This window comes from Rissa tridactyla, chromosome 3, assembly GCF_028500815.1.
Source record: "Rissa tridactyla isolate bRisTri1 chromosome 3, bRisTri1.patW.cur.20221130, whole genome shotgun sequence".
NCBI classification, from domain to species: domain Eukaryota; kingdom Metazoa; phylum Chordata; class Aves; order Charadriiformes; family Laridae; genus Rissa; species Rissa tridactyla.
The window spans coordinates 51,554,260-51,571,928 of NC_071468.1; the positions used below are offsets into that span (position 1 = coordinate 51,554,260).

A 17,669-nucleotide genomic window follows, 5' to 3' on the forward strand; every position below is an offset into this window, starting at 1 on the left:
AATATAACAAGCTCTTTCATCTTCCGAGGTCAACAACTTCCCAAACTTCTTTTAGCAAGGAGGAATACGTCCACAAACAAGAATCCTAACTCAAAATCTCGAAACTCAGTATTTCATGCTAAGAATCCCAACAAGTTGAAACTGTATAAATAATTCATGGTTTTATTATATTCTACAAAGCCACCAAATACGATTAAACAAACAGGTCTCTCTAACTCTCCAGAAAGCCTACATTTAAGGTGGTAAGAAAGGTAATGCTTTTATCAAGAAAAGCAAACCTGAGAACTGAAGCATAAAGCAAAGTTAAAATACTAAGAGCAAGTGTATCGCCTAATTTTTAACACAGTGGGTGTGCTACTGTAGTGGGAAGACGTATGGGACACAGGAACTTCCCAGCATACTTTTTTTTTTCCCCTTTCCGAAATACCATTATTTATTTGTAAAAACGCAACCTTAAAGGGAGCTATTTAGGAAAAAAAAAGGGGAGGGGGCGGGGTGTCAACCCCCAGGAGCAGCCCCCTGCCCCCCCGGGGCAGGAGCGGGGTGCGGGGCTGGGGGCGGCAGCGGACATTTGGCAGAAGCAGACGAGGCAATTTCGTAATTTTTTTTTTCCTCCCCCTTCACTAAAGTCACACGTAGGAGTCTTTCAAGTTAGTTTCTTTAAAAGGTAAGGACAGCTGAAGGAAGAATTTGTTCGCTTCCCGTGCAATATAGGAAAATTATAATTAGTTTGCGGCCAGTTTGGGGTGGGGTAGAGCTGGAGCCGAAGAAAGAGCTCAGCCCCCTCCGTCTTAGTCATTCAAGTTCAAGCAGCTTCCAGAACAGCCAAATCTCGAAACCAAACACCCTCCCAACACTGCTCCCCCCCCCTTCTCCCCCCCCCCCGCCCCTTCTTCCCCGCCCGCGGCCCTCCGGCCGGGCCGGGCCGAGGAGCGCTGCCCGGAGGCGGACGCACCGGACCCCTCTCCCCGCCGCCGCGCCGCCAGCCAGCCCTTCCCCTCCTCCCTGCCTTCCCCCAGAGCGCATTCCTGAGCTCCTCTCCTCGCTCCCTCCCCTCCGTGCGCTAGTTACCCTTCCCCCGTGTTCCGGAGACGGTGCGGGGAAGGGAAAAAGAAAAAAAATAAGGGGAAGGGGGTGTGGAATAAAAACTAACCCACCCAGGGGAGAGCGGGGACCTGCGCGGCCGGGTCTGCCCCTGCCCCCCGACTCGCCGAGTCCCCCCCGGCACCGCACGGCAGCGGCCAGGGCGGGGAGAGCCCGCACTTCCCCTTTGTTTTCGGCTCTCCAGCTGGGGGCCGAGAGCTGTGCGGAGAACAGCGGGGAGAGCCAAAACAGGCCCCGGGCTCCCCCGCCGCCCGGCCGGGGCTGGGATGAGGGGGCCGAGCGGGATCCCGGGAGCGGCGCGGAGGCCCCGGGCAAGGCGAGAGGGGGGGTGCGGGGGGAGGAAGGGCAGGGCGGCGGAGCGGGGGAGGGGGGCGGCCGGGCGGGCGCTTTTACCTTCGTCCAGCAGCCTCTCGAGGTGGTTGAAGATCCCGCAGAAGTTGGGGAGGCTGCTCATCAGCTTCTTGTCGTTCATCAGCTGCATCAGGTAATCGGGGCTCGGCTTCGGCTTCTCCTTGGTTTCCATTTCCCCAACCATATTCCACAGCCCGCGCAGGAGGACGGCGAGCGCCCGCAGCAGCTCCGCCGAGCAAGGCGACGGCGGCACGGGGCGCCCGGCTGGATCCGGGCGGGCGGGCGGTGGGGGAGGGGAGGGGGCGGGGAGGGGAGCTTCCCCGAGGAAGGAGGAGAAGGAGGAGGATTCAAATCCGGAGGCAAACGCAGCCCCGCCGCCGAGTCCGAGGGGCCGGGAACACAAAAAAAAAAAAAAAAAAAAAAGGAAACTCGGTAGAAACCCCCCTGCGGGCTGCGCCCTCCTCCCCGGCCACAAGGACCCGCCGCCGCCTCTCGGTGCCGCCGCCGCTCCCCTGCTCCGTGCGCCCTCGGCCGGCGCAGTCCTCGGTGTGTCCCCCCTCCTCCTCCTCCTCCTCCTCCTCCTCCTCCTCCTCCCGCGCACACACACACGCCGAGCCCGGCTTCTCCTCTCGGCGCTGCCCCCTGTCTCCGCGGCGGGGGAGGGAGGGAAGGAGGGAGGGGACGAGCGGGGCGGGCGGGCGCTGCTGGCGCGGCTGCCGCTTCCGAGGAGCCGCCGCCGGTGTCTCTCCGCTGTTGTTGCCGCCGCCGCCGCTTGTTGTTGCCGCTGCGCCTGGCGTGTCCTCCTCTCCGCCTCCCTCCCGCCCGCCCTCCCGCCGCCGCTGCTGCCTGTGGCTGGTGAGTCTCAGCCCCGCCGCCGCCTCCTCACTTCTCCTCAGTTCGCTCCGGAGTTCGCTTCAGTTCAGGCTGCGCTGGCAGCGGCAGCAGCAGCGGCGGCAGGAGGAGGGGAGGGGGCAGGGCCGCCCGGAGGCGGGGACAAGCCCGGGAGGGGGCGGGCCCAGGGGTGGGTCGGCGGTTGCTCGGCGGCGGCGGCGGCAGCGCCGCTTGGCGGAGCCCGCTGTCGCTCCCTGTCCACTCCCGGGCTGGGGGGCCCCGGGGCGGTGGTGGCCACGCCCCCTCCGAGCGTCTGGGCGCGGGCAGGCCCCTCGCGCGCCTCCCGCCCCGCGGCAGCACGCGCGCGCACGGAACTCTTCTAAACAAAGTCGTGTCGCTTCACTGGCTCCGCGCGCGGCGGGGCGGGGCCGGGTCACATACGCCCTCCCTGGGGGGGGGGACGACGACTGGGGGGGGCGGTGGATAGAGCCCCGGCGAGGCGCGCGTGCGCCCGCCCGCCACAGGCGCGCCGCCACCGCGGCGGTCTCGCGCGGCGGCGGGGGGGCCGCGGCGGTTGGTGGTGCCGCGCATGCGCCGGTGGGCGGTGCGGGTGGCGGAGCGGCGCGAGGAGCGATTTCTAACCGGTAAAGCGGCCGCGGGGGCAGGAGGAGAGTGGGGCGCGGGTGCGCCGGGACTGGGGGAGCTCCCTGGCAGCCAGCCGTAACCGGCCCTGCGGGAGGGCGAGGAGAAGCGGGGGTGGCGGGAGCTGCTCTCCCCTCCGCCCTCCTCCTCCTGCCCCCTCGTCCAGGCAGCGCGAGCCCGCGCGCCGCGGGAGCGGTTTAGCGGCCGCCGTCGGCCTCAGAGGGGCGCGGAGCGGGCTGGGGTCCTGCCGCCGCTGGAGGCGGTGGCGGCCCGGCCGTACCCACGCCCCACCTCCCCCGCGTGCCCGACCCCGGAGCGACGGTGGTCGCCGCTCAGCGCCGTGCCCCAGCCGGGCCGCCCGCCCGCCTCGACGCCACCGGCGGGTCCCGGCCGCGGCGCTGCCTTGCCCCAGCCGCCCCGGCAGGCGGTTAAACTCCCTTTCGTTTGGTTTTTTTTTTGTTGTTTTTGGTTACAGGGCAGCGCCGTGTTTTGGCATCAGCCGTGGCTTGTTTGGCAGGTCTGGATGGGGAGACGTGATGGGAGCAGCAGCATCCGGCGGCCAGAATCAAAATTAACGTGCTCCATCCACTGTAGCCGCAGAGGCAAAGCAGCGCGACGCGGTTGCTTGTACGTATCTCTCCGTCCCCACGCAGCTACTCGGTGCTCTTACTCGATTCTTATTATTTAGGAGCGCGTCAGAAAGCTTTGCTGTAATTTTCAGTAGCTTGGTGGAGCTTATGGTATAAAGCTAGATAAAAATCGCCTCATGCTTCATGTAGTTTGCTGAAAGCAATCATTTTTAATAGGACTAGATATAAAGTCTAGATATTGCATGAAGTTCTGTAGAAATTCAAGTCTGTTTTCATACATACTGCACGGTATTTGAAGAAACTTTAAATATTAGGGTAATCACAATGAACAATGCTTCCAAAACTAAAAAGCAGTGCAGACACGTTGTTGTCTTGACAGGTGTGCAATTTTATTGGGTATTGTCAAGTAGTGTTATTCTACTTTTCCTGAAAGATGTGTGTTGGCAAAAATGTAGAGAAAGTGTAGTTCTCATAATAGTAAAAATGCCTTAGGTTACTGCATCCCTTCTAGTGTTTATTGGATTTTTTTGCCTTTAAACATGTAGAACTCGTTATTTGGATGTGAGAATTTTTATTTCATTTAAGGGTTTTGTTTACATTAATTAAAAATAAATGGGTTATGTAAGGTAAGTCAAATGTATTGTTTCCATCATTTTAAAAATATATATTCATCAAGAAAATATTATCTTTGTTACCAAAGAAGGAGTAACGATGTTACAAATCATTTTTTTCATATAGATCCTCAGTCCATCAATAGCATGCGCCCAAAGCACACTGCAGTATGGCTATGGATGATGAAACAATATGTTTTCTTTTTAGTAACAAGATTGTGTTTGCTCTTTTCCAATGTTATTTTAAAATTGTGACAAGCTAAAACATAACCTTATATGCTTAACAAAATTGCCATCCTTTTATTTATTGTAGATCAGTCTGAAAGTTGATGCATTTTTATTTTAATTTTTTTAGCCCTTTATTTGCTAATTTTTAACCACTGACTGCAGGCTCTTTTTAACCCTGAGAAAACTTGGTATCTAATCCTTCAATTTGATTAAGGGCACCCGTCAGACAGCAGGCTTTCATCATGAAATTAGATGAACTTAGATAATGTTAGAATAATTGTTTTGGACTGCTGATTCTCACAGTAAAAATAGCATATGGAGACTTTTTCAGCAGATTTGGTGCAGCTGTTCCCCTACCACTTCATTATTGCTTCCTGCACATAAAGTGCTTCCAGTGCTTGAATATGAGCAGACAAAACAACCACGCGATATAAGGTAAGAAATACCAGCACAGGTCATTGTGCAGTAAGTATCAGTTGTCTTGCCTACTAATAGGAACAATATAGTTTATCCCAAGCTATTTTGCACTTACTTACTGGAGAATAAGATGGTGCACACTAGCAATTAATGAGGAATCGCTCATGCGGTACAATGCAAAATTCAAGCTCTAGTTTGCCCTGTGTTAATCTGAATTATTTTCTCAGTCTGAACAGTACAGAAACTGAGGCAAAGCTGTGTGCTGAAGCTGCCCATGTCATTAGGCATAGATGACATAAATTCTCATCCTTGATTTTTCTGTAAACACTTCAGGACTGTGACAATTTAGATAATTGGAAAAATGCCCTTGGAAAAGCTGAATGCTTTAGCAAGATGTAGATAACTAACCATTATTTTAAATAATTTTAAATAAGCAAATCAGCATGATATCTTTCTTCATCAAGCATACAGTAAAAACAAAAGAGCTACCTAAAAGCCCCTCTTGGCATACATTATGTTCTTCTCTCTGCCTTTACCTTCCCATATTTCCACGTCCCAGGAAAGGGTGTTTTAAGAGTGCTTGGGAGATGAAAGTTGAGTTAGTTCTGGTTAAAGAGCTGTTAGAAGGTAGAGCTCCCATCAAAACTGGCATGTCTCCAGCCCAATCTACAGAGGTACTAGAAATACTCTTGCACTGTATTGAACTTTGCAGCTTTCCCGTGTGGGAAGAAATGAGGGGTTGGGTAAACAGGTCCTGCAGGGAAGGGAGAGAGGTTGTCCAGTATTGTTGTTGGGGGGGGTGTGGGGTGTGAATGTTGTTTTGGTTGGTTTGTTTCAAGGTAACTAGGTCATGTAAGGTTCTTTAGGTAACTATCCAACGCCTTAACTTCTGTCTGAACACAAGCAGAAATCTGTATCTTTAACTCTTGTGTTTTCATCTAGGTATCCCTTCTTTTGTCATGTAACCTGTAGTGTTCTCCAACAGCTTCTCTTTTAAGGTGAAGCTTTATTGCATTAATCTAACCTTGAAGTAAGAAAAATTATGATAACACCAGCAGCAGCCTCTCTATATTACAGTAAAGACCTGCAATAATCATAAAAAGCAAATTCAATTGCTGCTATAATGTTCATAGCTGATAGCACCTTGGGAATTAGGAGAGCTGATGGCTACTGGGAAACATACTCTTGTAGTTAAAGTGTCGGCTGTTACTTCCAGCGTCTCTGTTGACCATATGCAGTTGGATGTCATCAGCCTTCTGCAACGCTGTCTATAACAGGAAGGTACCAATGTACTATGCTACTCTTCTTTAGGGAAGGATGCAATTCTTCACTTACCTGTTACAGTCACTTGAGAAAAAAATACTGTATTTGTGATTCAGTATTGAATCATTCATGGTGTACAAGATAGTAGCTGCTCTAACTGTAATACAGCAGTCAGACATGGCCACAACCAGATGAACATCTGGAATTCATTCATCTCTGGAAGGTGATTAACGCATGAACAGAATAAGGTCTAGAGCCAGACTAAAAATCTCAAGAACCAATTAAATTAAAATTCTGTGATGTGTCTGACAACAAAAACATTTCCTTTGACATTAAGCCAAACTGACAGGTAACTTTTCAAACAGAAGCCATAGTAGTGCATCATTCAAAGTAAGTAATAAGCAGAAGGCATAGTGCTCACAGAGGTTTTCTTATTAAAAAAAACAAACAACCCAACAACAAAAACTGATGTTCCAACGACCACCTCAGATTCTTTAACTATTTATGCTAACACTTACCTGTCCACTCTGTATGCCAGACTTATCCTATCTGTAGAATTGGATGCTTTATTCCAGCCTGAATGTTTTCATGACATAGCAGAGAGTTGCAAATACATCTTGACTTCTGTTTAAATCCCATGATGGGCTTCATCCATTAAATATAGATAATAACAGACATAGATCATAACACATTTGAGTGCTGTGTGTAATCTTAGAAGAGATAATGCCTAAATTTGTCCACTGCTGATGCTAAATGATCGCTGAAGAAGTGGAAGATACAGGTTTTAAGCACACCTTTAGTCTGTAAGGATTCATATTTCTATCTTCTATACTTAAGGTACTTCAAGCTGTACAACAACTGTGAAGAAGGGTGTAGTAACCCACAGTATCACTTCTGGTAGAACTGGCTGTTCCTCAGATTGGAATAAAGGAGCCAGAAGAAGAGATAGCTTTGTGATTCATCCACTTACGCAAGAGTAGGAAGAGCTGCATTCTCACGGTTCCTGTGGTTCTATATTAATTATCTGGTCATTAAGTTGGGGAAAATAAATGCTAAGCTAAACAAAAAAGTATTTTCCACCTCTGACCTAAATCTTGTACTGGACAATTTTCTTGGTAAGGTACGTGTTCCATATACTTTGTTACTGTGATAGGATACTGTTACACAGATAGAATGGAGGGGCCTAAATTCTGCTTCATAAAATATTAAGCATTTTCTTTAACTCTCAGTAGTTAGAATCATAGAATAGTTTGGGTTGGAAGACACCTTTAAAGGCCACCTAGTCCAACGCCCCCTGCAATAAGCAAGGGACACCTCCCTCTAGACCAGGTTGCTCAGAGCCCCATCCAACGTGACCTTGAACACTTCCAGGGATGGGGCATCAACAACTTCTCTGGGCAACCTGTTCCACTGTCTCACCTCCCTCATGTTAGTGGAGGCATGGGTAACTCTGTGCTGGGCTTCTCCTTATAGCACCAAATAGCCATAGTTATGCGTGGAAAAGATGTAAATCAATATATAGTAGAATGTATTACATCAATGTTGAAGATTGCCATAGATGAATCACCTGTTGGATTATATTTTTCTTTAAGTAGATAACTTCTATGGGTATGGAGTATACATGGAGTTTTTTTATGTACTGCTGTGTAGGCTTTTCTCCAGAAAAGACAGCATTCTAGCAACAACAAAATGCATGTCTGTCTAGAGAGGGTGGTAATTCTGCTAGGCCCCCAAGAAATCTCTGTGCACTAGAAACAAAGTTTAGATTGGTTTCATTTCACACTCTTCAGTAGGAGATCAAAAAGAATGTCACGTATGCCAGTTTTATTATAATGTTGCTGAGAAAGGCAGAAAACTGTGAGAAGGAGGGAAAGAAAAGCAATCTGAGAAAGCATAGAGGAGAAAAAGTTACCAGCAATTAGGGAGAGAGAGTTAAATCAAGGTACTGCATTGTAAACATAAAATTTACCTACTTTATCATCTTGTTCATAACAGCACTTAAATTTAAAAGCTGGGGGGGAAAAGCTAATTATTCACAGAACATATTTGAATTGTGCATTTTGAAGGTATGTTTTACCTCTAAGCTAATAAACTTCCCTACATCTTGTAATTTATAAACACTTGCATTGTTTTTGTGTATTTTACTGTTGGATCATTGGTATTATTCTTAGCTCACTAAAAGATGTCAAGTAATCCCTTGTATTACACCATGAATGTTTCCAGTGTTTCTAATCCCATGCACAGTCCTGTAGCTTCAGTTAGCGTGCTAACTGCACTTCCCATCAGTAGGTTCACAAAATTACTACGTTAGCTATTCAGCTCCAGGCTTGCGTAGGGGAGAATTTCAAATGGCTTCTGGCCTGTCCCTTGTGGAGAACTCGTGTATGGAAACCCTGTGTGAGCCAGTTTGTGCCACGCATTGCAGAAGTGGGAGTATCAGCGAGTGTGTATTTCTGTAAGTGCTGCTTGACTCTGTGCAGGCACAGAGTCAGCTAACACACATTCTGGTTTAAAAGACTACAGTATTAGGACATCTGGAAATTAGGAATATTAAGAGATCTTAGCCATTTTTTCAGATATGCCTGTTTTGGTTTTTACCTTCTATCCAATTTACACTAGATATCTAACCTTAAAACTATCCAGGATAACATTCTGCATTTTAATTGACACAGTCATCTCAACTACAGTAGTGCCCTCAGCAGCTTTTTTTATTTGCTACGTGTAACTAAAAATAACAATGTTGAAAGACACATTTCTGTATAAGATAGGTAATCAAAAGTATTTTTACTTCTCATCATAGTGAGAAGTATTTTCACGTTCACTACAGGATTTTTGTTGTTCAGTACACAAGGAGCAGCAGTTCTTACGCAAGAAGTTATATTGAACTGGACAGAAAACATCTAAGTGAAAAATGTCTAAATAAGAAAACTTTGCATTTTTTAACACCTTACAGTAACAGGCAAGAAATTTTGTATTGGCCGGGCCTTCTAATAAAATGTAATTCATCAGTCTGAAAAATCCAGAATCTTATTTTTTACTAGAAATCTCTTTTTCCCCACTCAAAATACTTTATTTATTCCAAGACTTCATCCTTTTTTATTTGTTTAATGGTAAAGAGAGGTATCTGGAGTGAAAGCTATAAGGAAAGAAACAGGAAGCATCCCAAATCTCGTGCCGTTTTGGTTGGCATTTGTTGGCTGGTGCATCGTAAGTCCCTGTTTGACTGTCACTATAGCTCAAAGGACAAGTCATAACAATCAGTAAAACATAACTGTTGGGCTCAAAGCCAGAAGGTGAACATTTCTAAGTTGTTGGCTAATCTAGCAGATCGGACTCATTTTGAGCTACAGTCACTTCATACAAGGTCATGTGATCTTACCTAGCTAATGCTGTATCTGATTATTATTTAAAATTGGTTTATTGCTTGATTACAGTAATTCATTGTTATAAGTTTATAAGCACAATAAAGGGTGGGATTCACTTGCCTTATTACATTCCACTTGAATCTCCAGAGGGTCTACTTTTCTTTCATAGTTCCTGTATGACATCTGCTAGCCCCGTGCAGATGTCTCTTACACCTTTTGGATGTCTGGAGTGGCCACTGCGAGCTCTTGAACAGTCAGCTGAATCTCACTGTAAATATGCAGAAACATTTTTCTATTAACCACTTTTGTTCACAGAATAGTCTGAAAAACAGCTTGGGTCCAGGATTTTGACAACAACTGAATTACTCTGTTGAAGGTAATGCATTCAGTACTTAGTTTTGGCTTTCAGAAGTGTGTTAGTATTTTACATTCATAAAGTCATTGTGTTGGATAGACCACAGAGTACAGAGGCAAGGCAGTAGGCTGAAAAGTTCACTATGGTGTGAAAAGGTGAAATGTATGCAAAATGGACTAATGACCTAGATTTAGATATAGTGGTCTGATAAAAAAAAAATCACTGCAGCTAAATTTGAAGTGTCTAGAAAGTACACTTTACTCTGTTGGCCATCTCTCTCTTAAATTTTTATTGTTCTTAGTTTGAAATGTTTTGTGTTTGGTCTCTGATTGTGACTGAAATATAGGGAAAGGAAACAGAATACATTTCCTGTATATTCAAATGACTTTTGTACAGATCCAGTTCACGTGATTCTAGATATTCCTGTTCATTTAGAACATGAGAAGTTTTCATGTACACGTTACAACTTTTCTTATAACTTGGAGAAAGTGGCCTTAAAAAGTTCTAAAGTAGGCAGCTTTATATTATGGAATTGTGTCATTCATAAATAAAGATGATCACTGAAATGTTAACATCTCTTACATATTGTATTTGTTTAAAAATATATATTTGAAAGTTTCGCTGGCAGTTTTCTTCACCTTTCAGGTGTTTACATAACTTATCAAACTAAGAGAGAAAGTTTATGACACATTGATGACAGTTTTTTGTTTTTACAGAACAGGTGTGACAGTTGTCTCTGTTTTTAGCACACATGCACTCCCCCCCACCCCCAACTGTTGTCCTATCAGTTTAAGGAGCAGAGAAATGCAAAAATAAGTTTCCCAGAGAATATGTTCCACTACCCAGTTTGCATAACAATACTGTTTTCTTACGTATTAACAAATGAATAGTCTGGTCTGACAATATGCTCAAAAAACAACAGGTTGTGGGGGGAACTATAAAGAAAACACTACTTGAGGCAAGGCAGGAAAAAAGTTATCTTGAATTTTTGCAACTGTCTTTTGATGGAGCATGAAAACCAGGTATTAAGTGATCCAAATTAGGCAGCCTTCCTTCTTCCCACTGCAGAAAGGTCTGGAAAGTCCCTGTTATTTGGGAAGCTGGCAAACCACTTCTCTGTTAGAGGTGCAGAGGAGGCACAGCTGGACTTAAAGCATTTCCCCATCTCTAACATTTTTCTACTTGCTTTTAAAAAGTCATGACATAGCCGATCAGATGGCCAGTTTTCATGCCAGAAGTAGTCTTCCCCTTAGCAAGTCAATTAACGTATACATCCCTACCTTGTTTTTCCTTCCAGATAGTCTATTTATAGCTATCCATCTGATTTTCATTACTAGAGGCATGATTGATCTTTTGTCCCGTTTTGAAGTTTGTATGCACCTGTCTTGCAGGTTAGTAGTGAAATCAATTATCCCTCTAGCTACAGATATATCTTGGTACTTCATTAGAAGTTTGTCAGAGTAGGCGGAGTCCTTTGTGTTAGATTGACAACAGGTGATTAGTGGGGGAGTCATAGCAATGTAGGCACAGCTTGCAGGCTCAGGCTTGTACCTGGTGTTACATTGATACGCTCACTATATTGCTCCAGGAGTTGGGTTTTGGGGAGGTCTGGTAACAAAAAACAACCAACCAAAAACCCCCAGATCAGGTTTAATGAGGAGGCTGAAATACAGAGATTAATACGAAAAAATTATACTTGGACTTTTCTGTTCTCACACGTGTAAAATGGTAGATTAGCAATGCAGTAAGATAAGTGAATATTACAAATATATTATGTGATTAAAATGACCATTTTGCATATCGTATTGATGTAATTCTCCTGTTGTATCTTCATATGATTGATGTGGAGCTTGGTGAAGTGAGTGAGTTACATTATTTCATTCCAACTTTGTCCTCACAAAAACCAAAAACCTGCTGTCTTGGCTGCTTGTAATCAAGAATTCTGCTATGTGCGAAATCATTATTTGTGTCTAATTGCAGACTTTACTGTTCAGTGGCCTGTGTGCCCTTTTGTCTGAAAAGGATACCTAAAGCACAGCAGCAGCAGATCACAAGTCATTGTATGTAAATAGTGTGATATAATCCTTCAAAATTAATTTGATCTCAGACAATGAAATAAATAATTATTGAGTGTATTGCAACATTCCCTCATTCTTAAAAATAAAAATACAAAAAAAATTGCAGAATTCCATGTGTGGGGTTGGACTAGATGATCTCAAGAGGTTTCTTCCAACCTAAACAATTCTATAACAATTATGAAAATACATTAAATACCAGATTTTATTGGTGTTCTAGTTTGTGGTTTTTTATCTGTAACTTTGGACTTTTTGACAGCATTGTTTGTTAGAAATAGTGGAGTTTTGTGTATAAATCCGTATATAAGTCCAAATTGTAGGGTTTTGTAGCTGTACCGCAGATAATAATATGCTTTAAGCTACATTGTGATCTCATTGCCTCTCATTAATTGTCAAATTACCTAAAATTTCTTTTCGTGTAACCTACTTGTCCTTTTACATAGATGTTTTAAGTTAGTGTGTCAGTGCATGGACCACAAGCATTGAGAGAAATTTCTCCGGTTTCTGAAATGTGAAGTATTTTGCTTCTCCTCTCGAAAAATTACACGATAGAACAAAACTAGGAAGAAAGCACGCACATCCTTTGCAAAGCCAGTCTGTTGGGTCATGCGCAGAGAACAGCCAAGCAGTGAGACTGAGATTGTATTGACAAGAACAAGATGAATGGCCCCCTGGAGACTGTGGGGTTTGTATGCTCGTTTCCACCATCTTTTCATCCTTTTGTACCCCCTTTCAGTTCATATGCAGATTAACTCAAACCAAGTCCTCACTAAATACTCTTTTTCACTTTAGTTTTGGAAGGTAGACGGAGGATCTAAATATTTATGAGGCTTTTTTTCCCCTGGTTTATGATGCACTCTTGTTGAATGTTGAGGAATTACGTTAATGAATGCATGCCTGCACACACAGACACAGAAACCAGGCAAAAGGAAAAAAACCACACAAAGCGTTGTCAGCTCTAATGTCGGCACTTACTAAACAGTTCCCATGAAAAAAAAAAAAGGCAAAGAGATTTAAAATCTGTTGCCAGGAGAAAAATAAATTGTGTGGCTGAGCACAAAAGAAGAACAAAGTTTCATCTTTGCTTCCCTCAGCTGCAAATGTAACTCTTATTTCAGCTCTGAATAAATTTGAAATAAAACATGTTAATTGAAAAATGAAAGCTTGTCTAAAAAGTCTTAGCTGGATTTGTGTTTTTAGTAATGAAGAAAAGGCAAAGCTTCAGTCCTGTACAAGTTTCCTTTAACATCAGTAGTAATAAATATGATTTTTTTTTTTTGGTCTGTTACAAGGTGCAGTTAAGTATCATTTGATTTGAGTTACAAGGCAGATACTTAAATAAAACTGGTTTTGCTATGATTTTGCCAACTTCAGTATGTTAATTTAGGAGGATTAGATTTTGTGAGACTGAGGGGTTTTCTGGAAACTAAACTGACATTTTTTAAAATTAAATACATAGAATATACAGAGATTATAGCTAGATATACCAGAATATGAATCTATTTTCAGTATGGGTAGATCAAAACTAACTTAAGGAACATGTTTTTCTAGATGGAAGACTATATTGCATTAAAATACTACAACTGAAATATGGATATATTAATTCTTTTACTACTATGTTGTCAAGAAGAGTCATCTCTTCAACCTTTCATCATCTCTACCTTCCTTCTACCCCCTTTTATTCTCTGATGCACACATAGCTGTGGCAGACAGGGCCCTAACTCTTACAAGTGGGACAGTAGATTCTTTCACATTCATGAACCAGAACATGAGATCTTACAATGTGGTTTTGTGCTATCATTTAAAAACTTACTGAAGCAATTGCAGACTGTTACTTTTTGTCTCTTCAAGCGCAATAGTATTTCATAAAACATTGCCCTAATAAATATGTTCATGTTTTTATTGTACTTTGTTTTCAAGGTATTCAATTTCATATGTAATTAAATTCAATAAAGCCATCTACATTTCATTTATTCTAAAGTTATTGTCTATGATCTTCAAATACTGACGTTGCTATTTTCAGTTACTTTGCCTGTGATACCCAAGGGTTAAGTGAAACAAATTTTGCTTAGCAGATCCCAAGACACTAAAGTTGTATATAACCTAATAAAAACTTAGTATTTGACAACTGAAATTGCATCACTTTTGTTTAGTGCATCTTCTTCCCCTTGCTTTTGTGTTTCTATAAATCTGCATTGCCAGTTGTGACCACACATACAGTTTTAGATATTGTTGAAGTACTTAAAACCCTTAAACTTAAAAGTGATCAAAAAAATCTCAGTTGTGTCTCTTAACTGGGGACATTTCAAACTTACCTGGACTTGTCCGGCCTGGGCAAATTGAAGCGCTTATGTGGGGTCTTAGTGAAACACATTTGCACATCTGTATAATGACTTGCCTCTTTTTTCTGTGGGTGGGTTTGCAGGGAGGGGAAGAAGGACTTCCTTCTATATATACATGAACAGGACACTGGGTTAATAGGTGAATAAGGAAAATGCATCAAGCTGGTAAACACTGGAAGAAAAGAGCAGCAGGGAGATGAGATACTTGAATAAGCTTTGGAGAAGGAAGAATCGGAAGCCAGGGACAGAAAAGCTGGTGAAAAAAACACTGAAGAATGATACAGTGGTAGAGGCAGATGTAGCAGAAAGCTTTTATATGGAGAACAGCAAGGAAAAACCAAAGTTGAGAGAGTCCTTGGCTTGAGTAGGGTTTTTTTGGCTCCCTTTAAGCTATTAACACTCCCAAAGAGAGGAGGAAAAAAGTGGCACACGAGCCAAGGCTGCTGAAAGTAGGTTTTTGGGGTAAGAAGGGCGGGTGAACTGTAGGCCTAAGGCAGGAAGCAGGTATGTCAGAGTCCTGTGAAAGGCCTTCATTTACGACACCAGAAAAACCCAATAAATCCAAACCAAATCCCCAAAGCCAAAGAGGCTGTAGCCCACAGGAGTGCCATATTAATAATGAGGAAAAGCAATTATCTGTCCTTTGCCCAAAAGAAAATGGCACGGGAAAATAGAAGAATTTACAAAGATAGTATGCCTGAGCTAGACACGATACGCATGGGCCCACCAGCTGTGACTTGGTGCAGCACACTGACACGAGGGACAAGCCTGCTTCGCCAGTCTTGGAAGCTTATCTAGAAACTAGAGACCCGTGTGGGGAGCCAGAAAGTCCTGTCTGTACCAACGTGACTTCTGGCCTGTGTTATTAGCTAGCTCACATTCTTTAAATAGAACACAGGACATAAACTAGTTACCTAAGCTAAGCACATATTTTCTTCCTCTGAAACGCATTTGCATCCAGAGATTTCTAACCCATTAGAATAAGCTCTATTTCCAGAAGATGAAAATGCACAAATGCAATTGCACAAATAAAATAGTAGTGCTTTCAGTGCATTCTTAAAGGAAAGATCACAAACCCACCTAGTGATCTTCTACCTTGTGAAGTTTTGCTTCAAAAATTCCCAAGGGCTGGAGTACATTCTTCACTCTCCTGAATCAGAGACTCCTATAGAGGATTCAGAGTTTAGTTCCCAGTGCCTGGGGGAAAAAATTCCGGGGGGGGGGGGGGGGGGGGGAAGGGTCATGGAACTGATCATAAGGACCCAAAGTTACTGTGCTGTCAGGATTACCAAATGGGTTAAACTTTATAACAGTAGAAACAGGTGAATAACTCGCTACACAATTTTTACTATTTTCCATTGCTGAAAAATTTTGCCCAAATTCAGAAGTCACAAGATATATAAGGATTAAAAAAAAAAAACAACCAAAAAACCAACAAAACACACACACCGCTGGAAATCGCACTTACGTTCTTTCACCACTCATTTTTTGTGGTGAGCACTAAAAATGAGCAATCTTCCTTTTTCCTAAGGCTGATTCTGAAGCGTTGTCACATTTTATCTGAAGGCAGTGGGGTGCAGCCATGTGGTTTCAAGAAAGTACTTTCTTGAGTCTGCTTAATCTTTAGGCTGGGATTTTTCCAAATGGATTCCTGCATAAATTTACCTTTTTTTTTTCTTCCTAAAAGCAATTTCCTACAGTTGAATCACAGCGCTTTAAAGGGAATCTGCCACTCTGCCTAAGCTGTGAGAAGTCTAGCTGTTTCCATACTAGTGTAACAAGAATCATGTCACAGATGGAAGGCTTGTCTCCATGGATGGCACTGAACTGAAAGGGAATCTGAAAGGCATTTAATTTTTTTTGCGATTTTGATGTACATAGAATGGTCTGGGTTGGAAGGGACCTTAAAGATCATGTAGTTCCAACCCCCCCTGCCCTGGGCAGGGACACCTCCCACTAGACCAGGCTGCTCAAAGCCCCATCCAGCCTGGCCTTGAACACTTCCAGGGATGGGGCATCCACAGCTTCCCTGGGCAACCTGTGCCAGTGCCTCACCACCCTCACAGGAAAGAATTTCTTCCTGATATCCAATCTAAATCTACCCTCTTTCAGTTTGAAACCGTTACCCTGTGTCCTATCATTACGTGCTTACAGTATTCCTCTTTGGTGCTTAAACAACTGATTTAGGTGTATATCATGAAAATTGTCCGCCTTTCTGTGCTCACAGATGCCTCAATTTCTGCTGAGAGGTAGACCTAGAGCTCCTAACAGACAGAAAGACTACAAAATGCTGAAGCCACAATTACCAAAGTGCTTAGAGGTCTAGCGTAAGATGTCCTAAGACAAATTTCTCAAAAGACGTTCTCCCCTAACATTAAAAAAAAAAAGAAAAATATTGGTGAGTTTGTTCATCATCTCTCAGAATATCGACATAGCAGGTCTACAAATTTTCTCAAGTTACTATGGGTGATGCATGCTTTTTTCTTATCTTCTCATACGCAAGCAATGTTCACACTCATAGCTCAGAGTCATGAGCATAGTTCTATTAGCAAATCTGCAAATCTAGTTTCCAGAAATATCCTTCAGACACCTAACCTTCATGAATTAATTAATGAAGGAACCTAAGCCTGCCTCTAGACACGAAGATGTATTACCTTAGGTACAGAACTCCTCTAAGGCTTGAGTGTCGTAACAGCAAGGCTGTGGGATGCTGGTGGAGTTTACACAAAGTCCCCTCTTTACACAAATCAACTCCAGGTTTCTTCACAAATCATCAAGATGTTAGCGGTTGTTCTTCCAGGCAAGCAGCTTCTGACATCAACAGTGCCAACTTAAGAGGAAGGAAAGTGGAATTGGGAGAGTTTTCTTCTCCAAGCACAGTATTTTTCTTACTCTGCTTTCTCCTGTTTGAATTGCTCCACATAAAGGGGGAAGGGCAGAAGAACAGGCTTCTGTTTGATAACTGTTTTCTTACCTGATATTTTTGACAGCAGAACCTGTACACTTAATAAAACCAAAGTGATTATTTGAAGGCAAAAGAAGATAGAGGCAAAACTTGCAGACTTATTTGAAGAAAAATAGAGAATAAACTAGTATGGACCCTGTACTGTTATTTCAAGAATACCTATTCTCTGTATCAGAACATAATATTTTTGCACCATTCAATTTCTGACATTTTTTAAGCAATAACCATCGCTAAGTTTTATGTCAAGGATTGTCTTTGGCAAAGTGTAAGAATTTTTGTTTTAAGAACTGTTGAATATCAGGAATTAAATCAATAAAGGAAGCTTACAGAAACCTCAAGCATCATTCCTTCCTAAAGATCATTTAGTGTTCCTAAACTGTGTGAACTGAATTTGTTCGCACAAGTGTAATTCCACCAAATGTCAATGCTCATAAGTTGAGTACTAATTACATGATCTAATTTTGGAGCGTTCTAAAAGTATATTTCTGAATCAGTTATCTTTTGCTTTTTTTTAATTTGTCATCTTGGTT

General features: G+C 43.3%; 1 protein-coding gene and 1 long non-coding RNA gene across 16 annotated transcripts in view; one reads left to right on the forward strand and one right to left on the reverse strand.

Annotated features, from left to right (window-relative positions):
- QKI (QKI, KH domain containing RNA binding) overlaps positions 1 to 2,085 on the reverse strand; it is a 163,296-nt gene extending 161,211 nt beyond the window's left edge. For all 13 annotated transcript variants that reach the window (XR_008465215.1, XR_008465214.1, XR_008465211.1 and 10 more), the window contains exon 1: positions 1,498 to 2,085. Coding sequence is in view for 8 of the 13 variants with exons in the window: in XM_054193921.1 (XP_054049896.1) it covers positions 1,498 to 1,639 (142 nt within the window). In the remaining 5 variants the exon portion in view is untranslated. The remainder of the gene's footprint in view (positions 1 to 1,497) is intronic.
- LOC128906554 (uncharacterized) lies at positions 2,070 to 13,801 on the forward strand. 3 transcript variants are annotated; one of them, XR_008465217.1, is made up of 2 exons: positions 2,070 to 2,310; positions 3,404 to 13,801. It is a non-coding gene; the product is annotated as an uncharacterized LOC128906554 (long non-coding RNA). The 3 variants fall into 3 exon arrangements; XR_008465216.1 differs by lacking the exon at positions 2,070 to 2,310 and adding an exon at positions 2,812 to 2,930; XR_008465218.1 differs by lacking the exon at positions 2,070 to 2,310 and adding an exon at positions 2,823 to 2,930 and having other exon boundaries at positions 3,446 to 13,801.
- Positions 13,802 to 17,669: the final 3,868 nt, after the last annotated feature.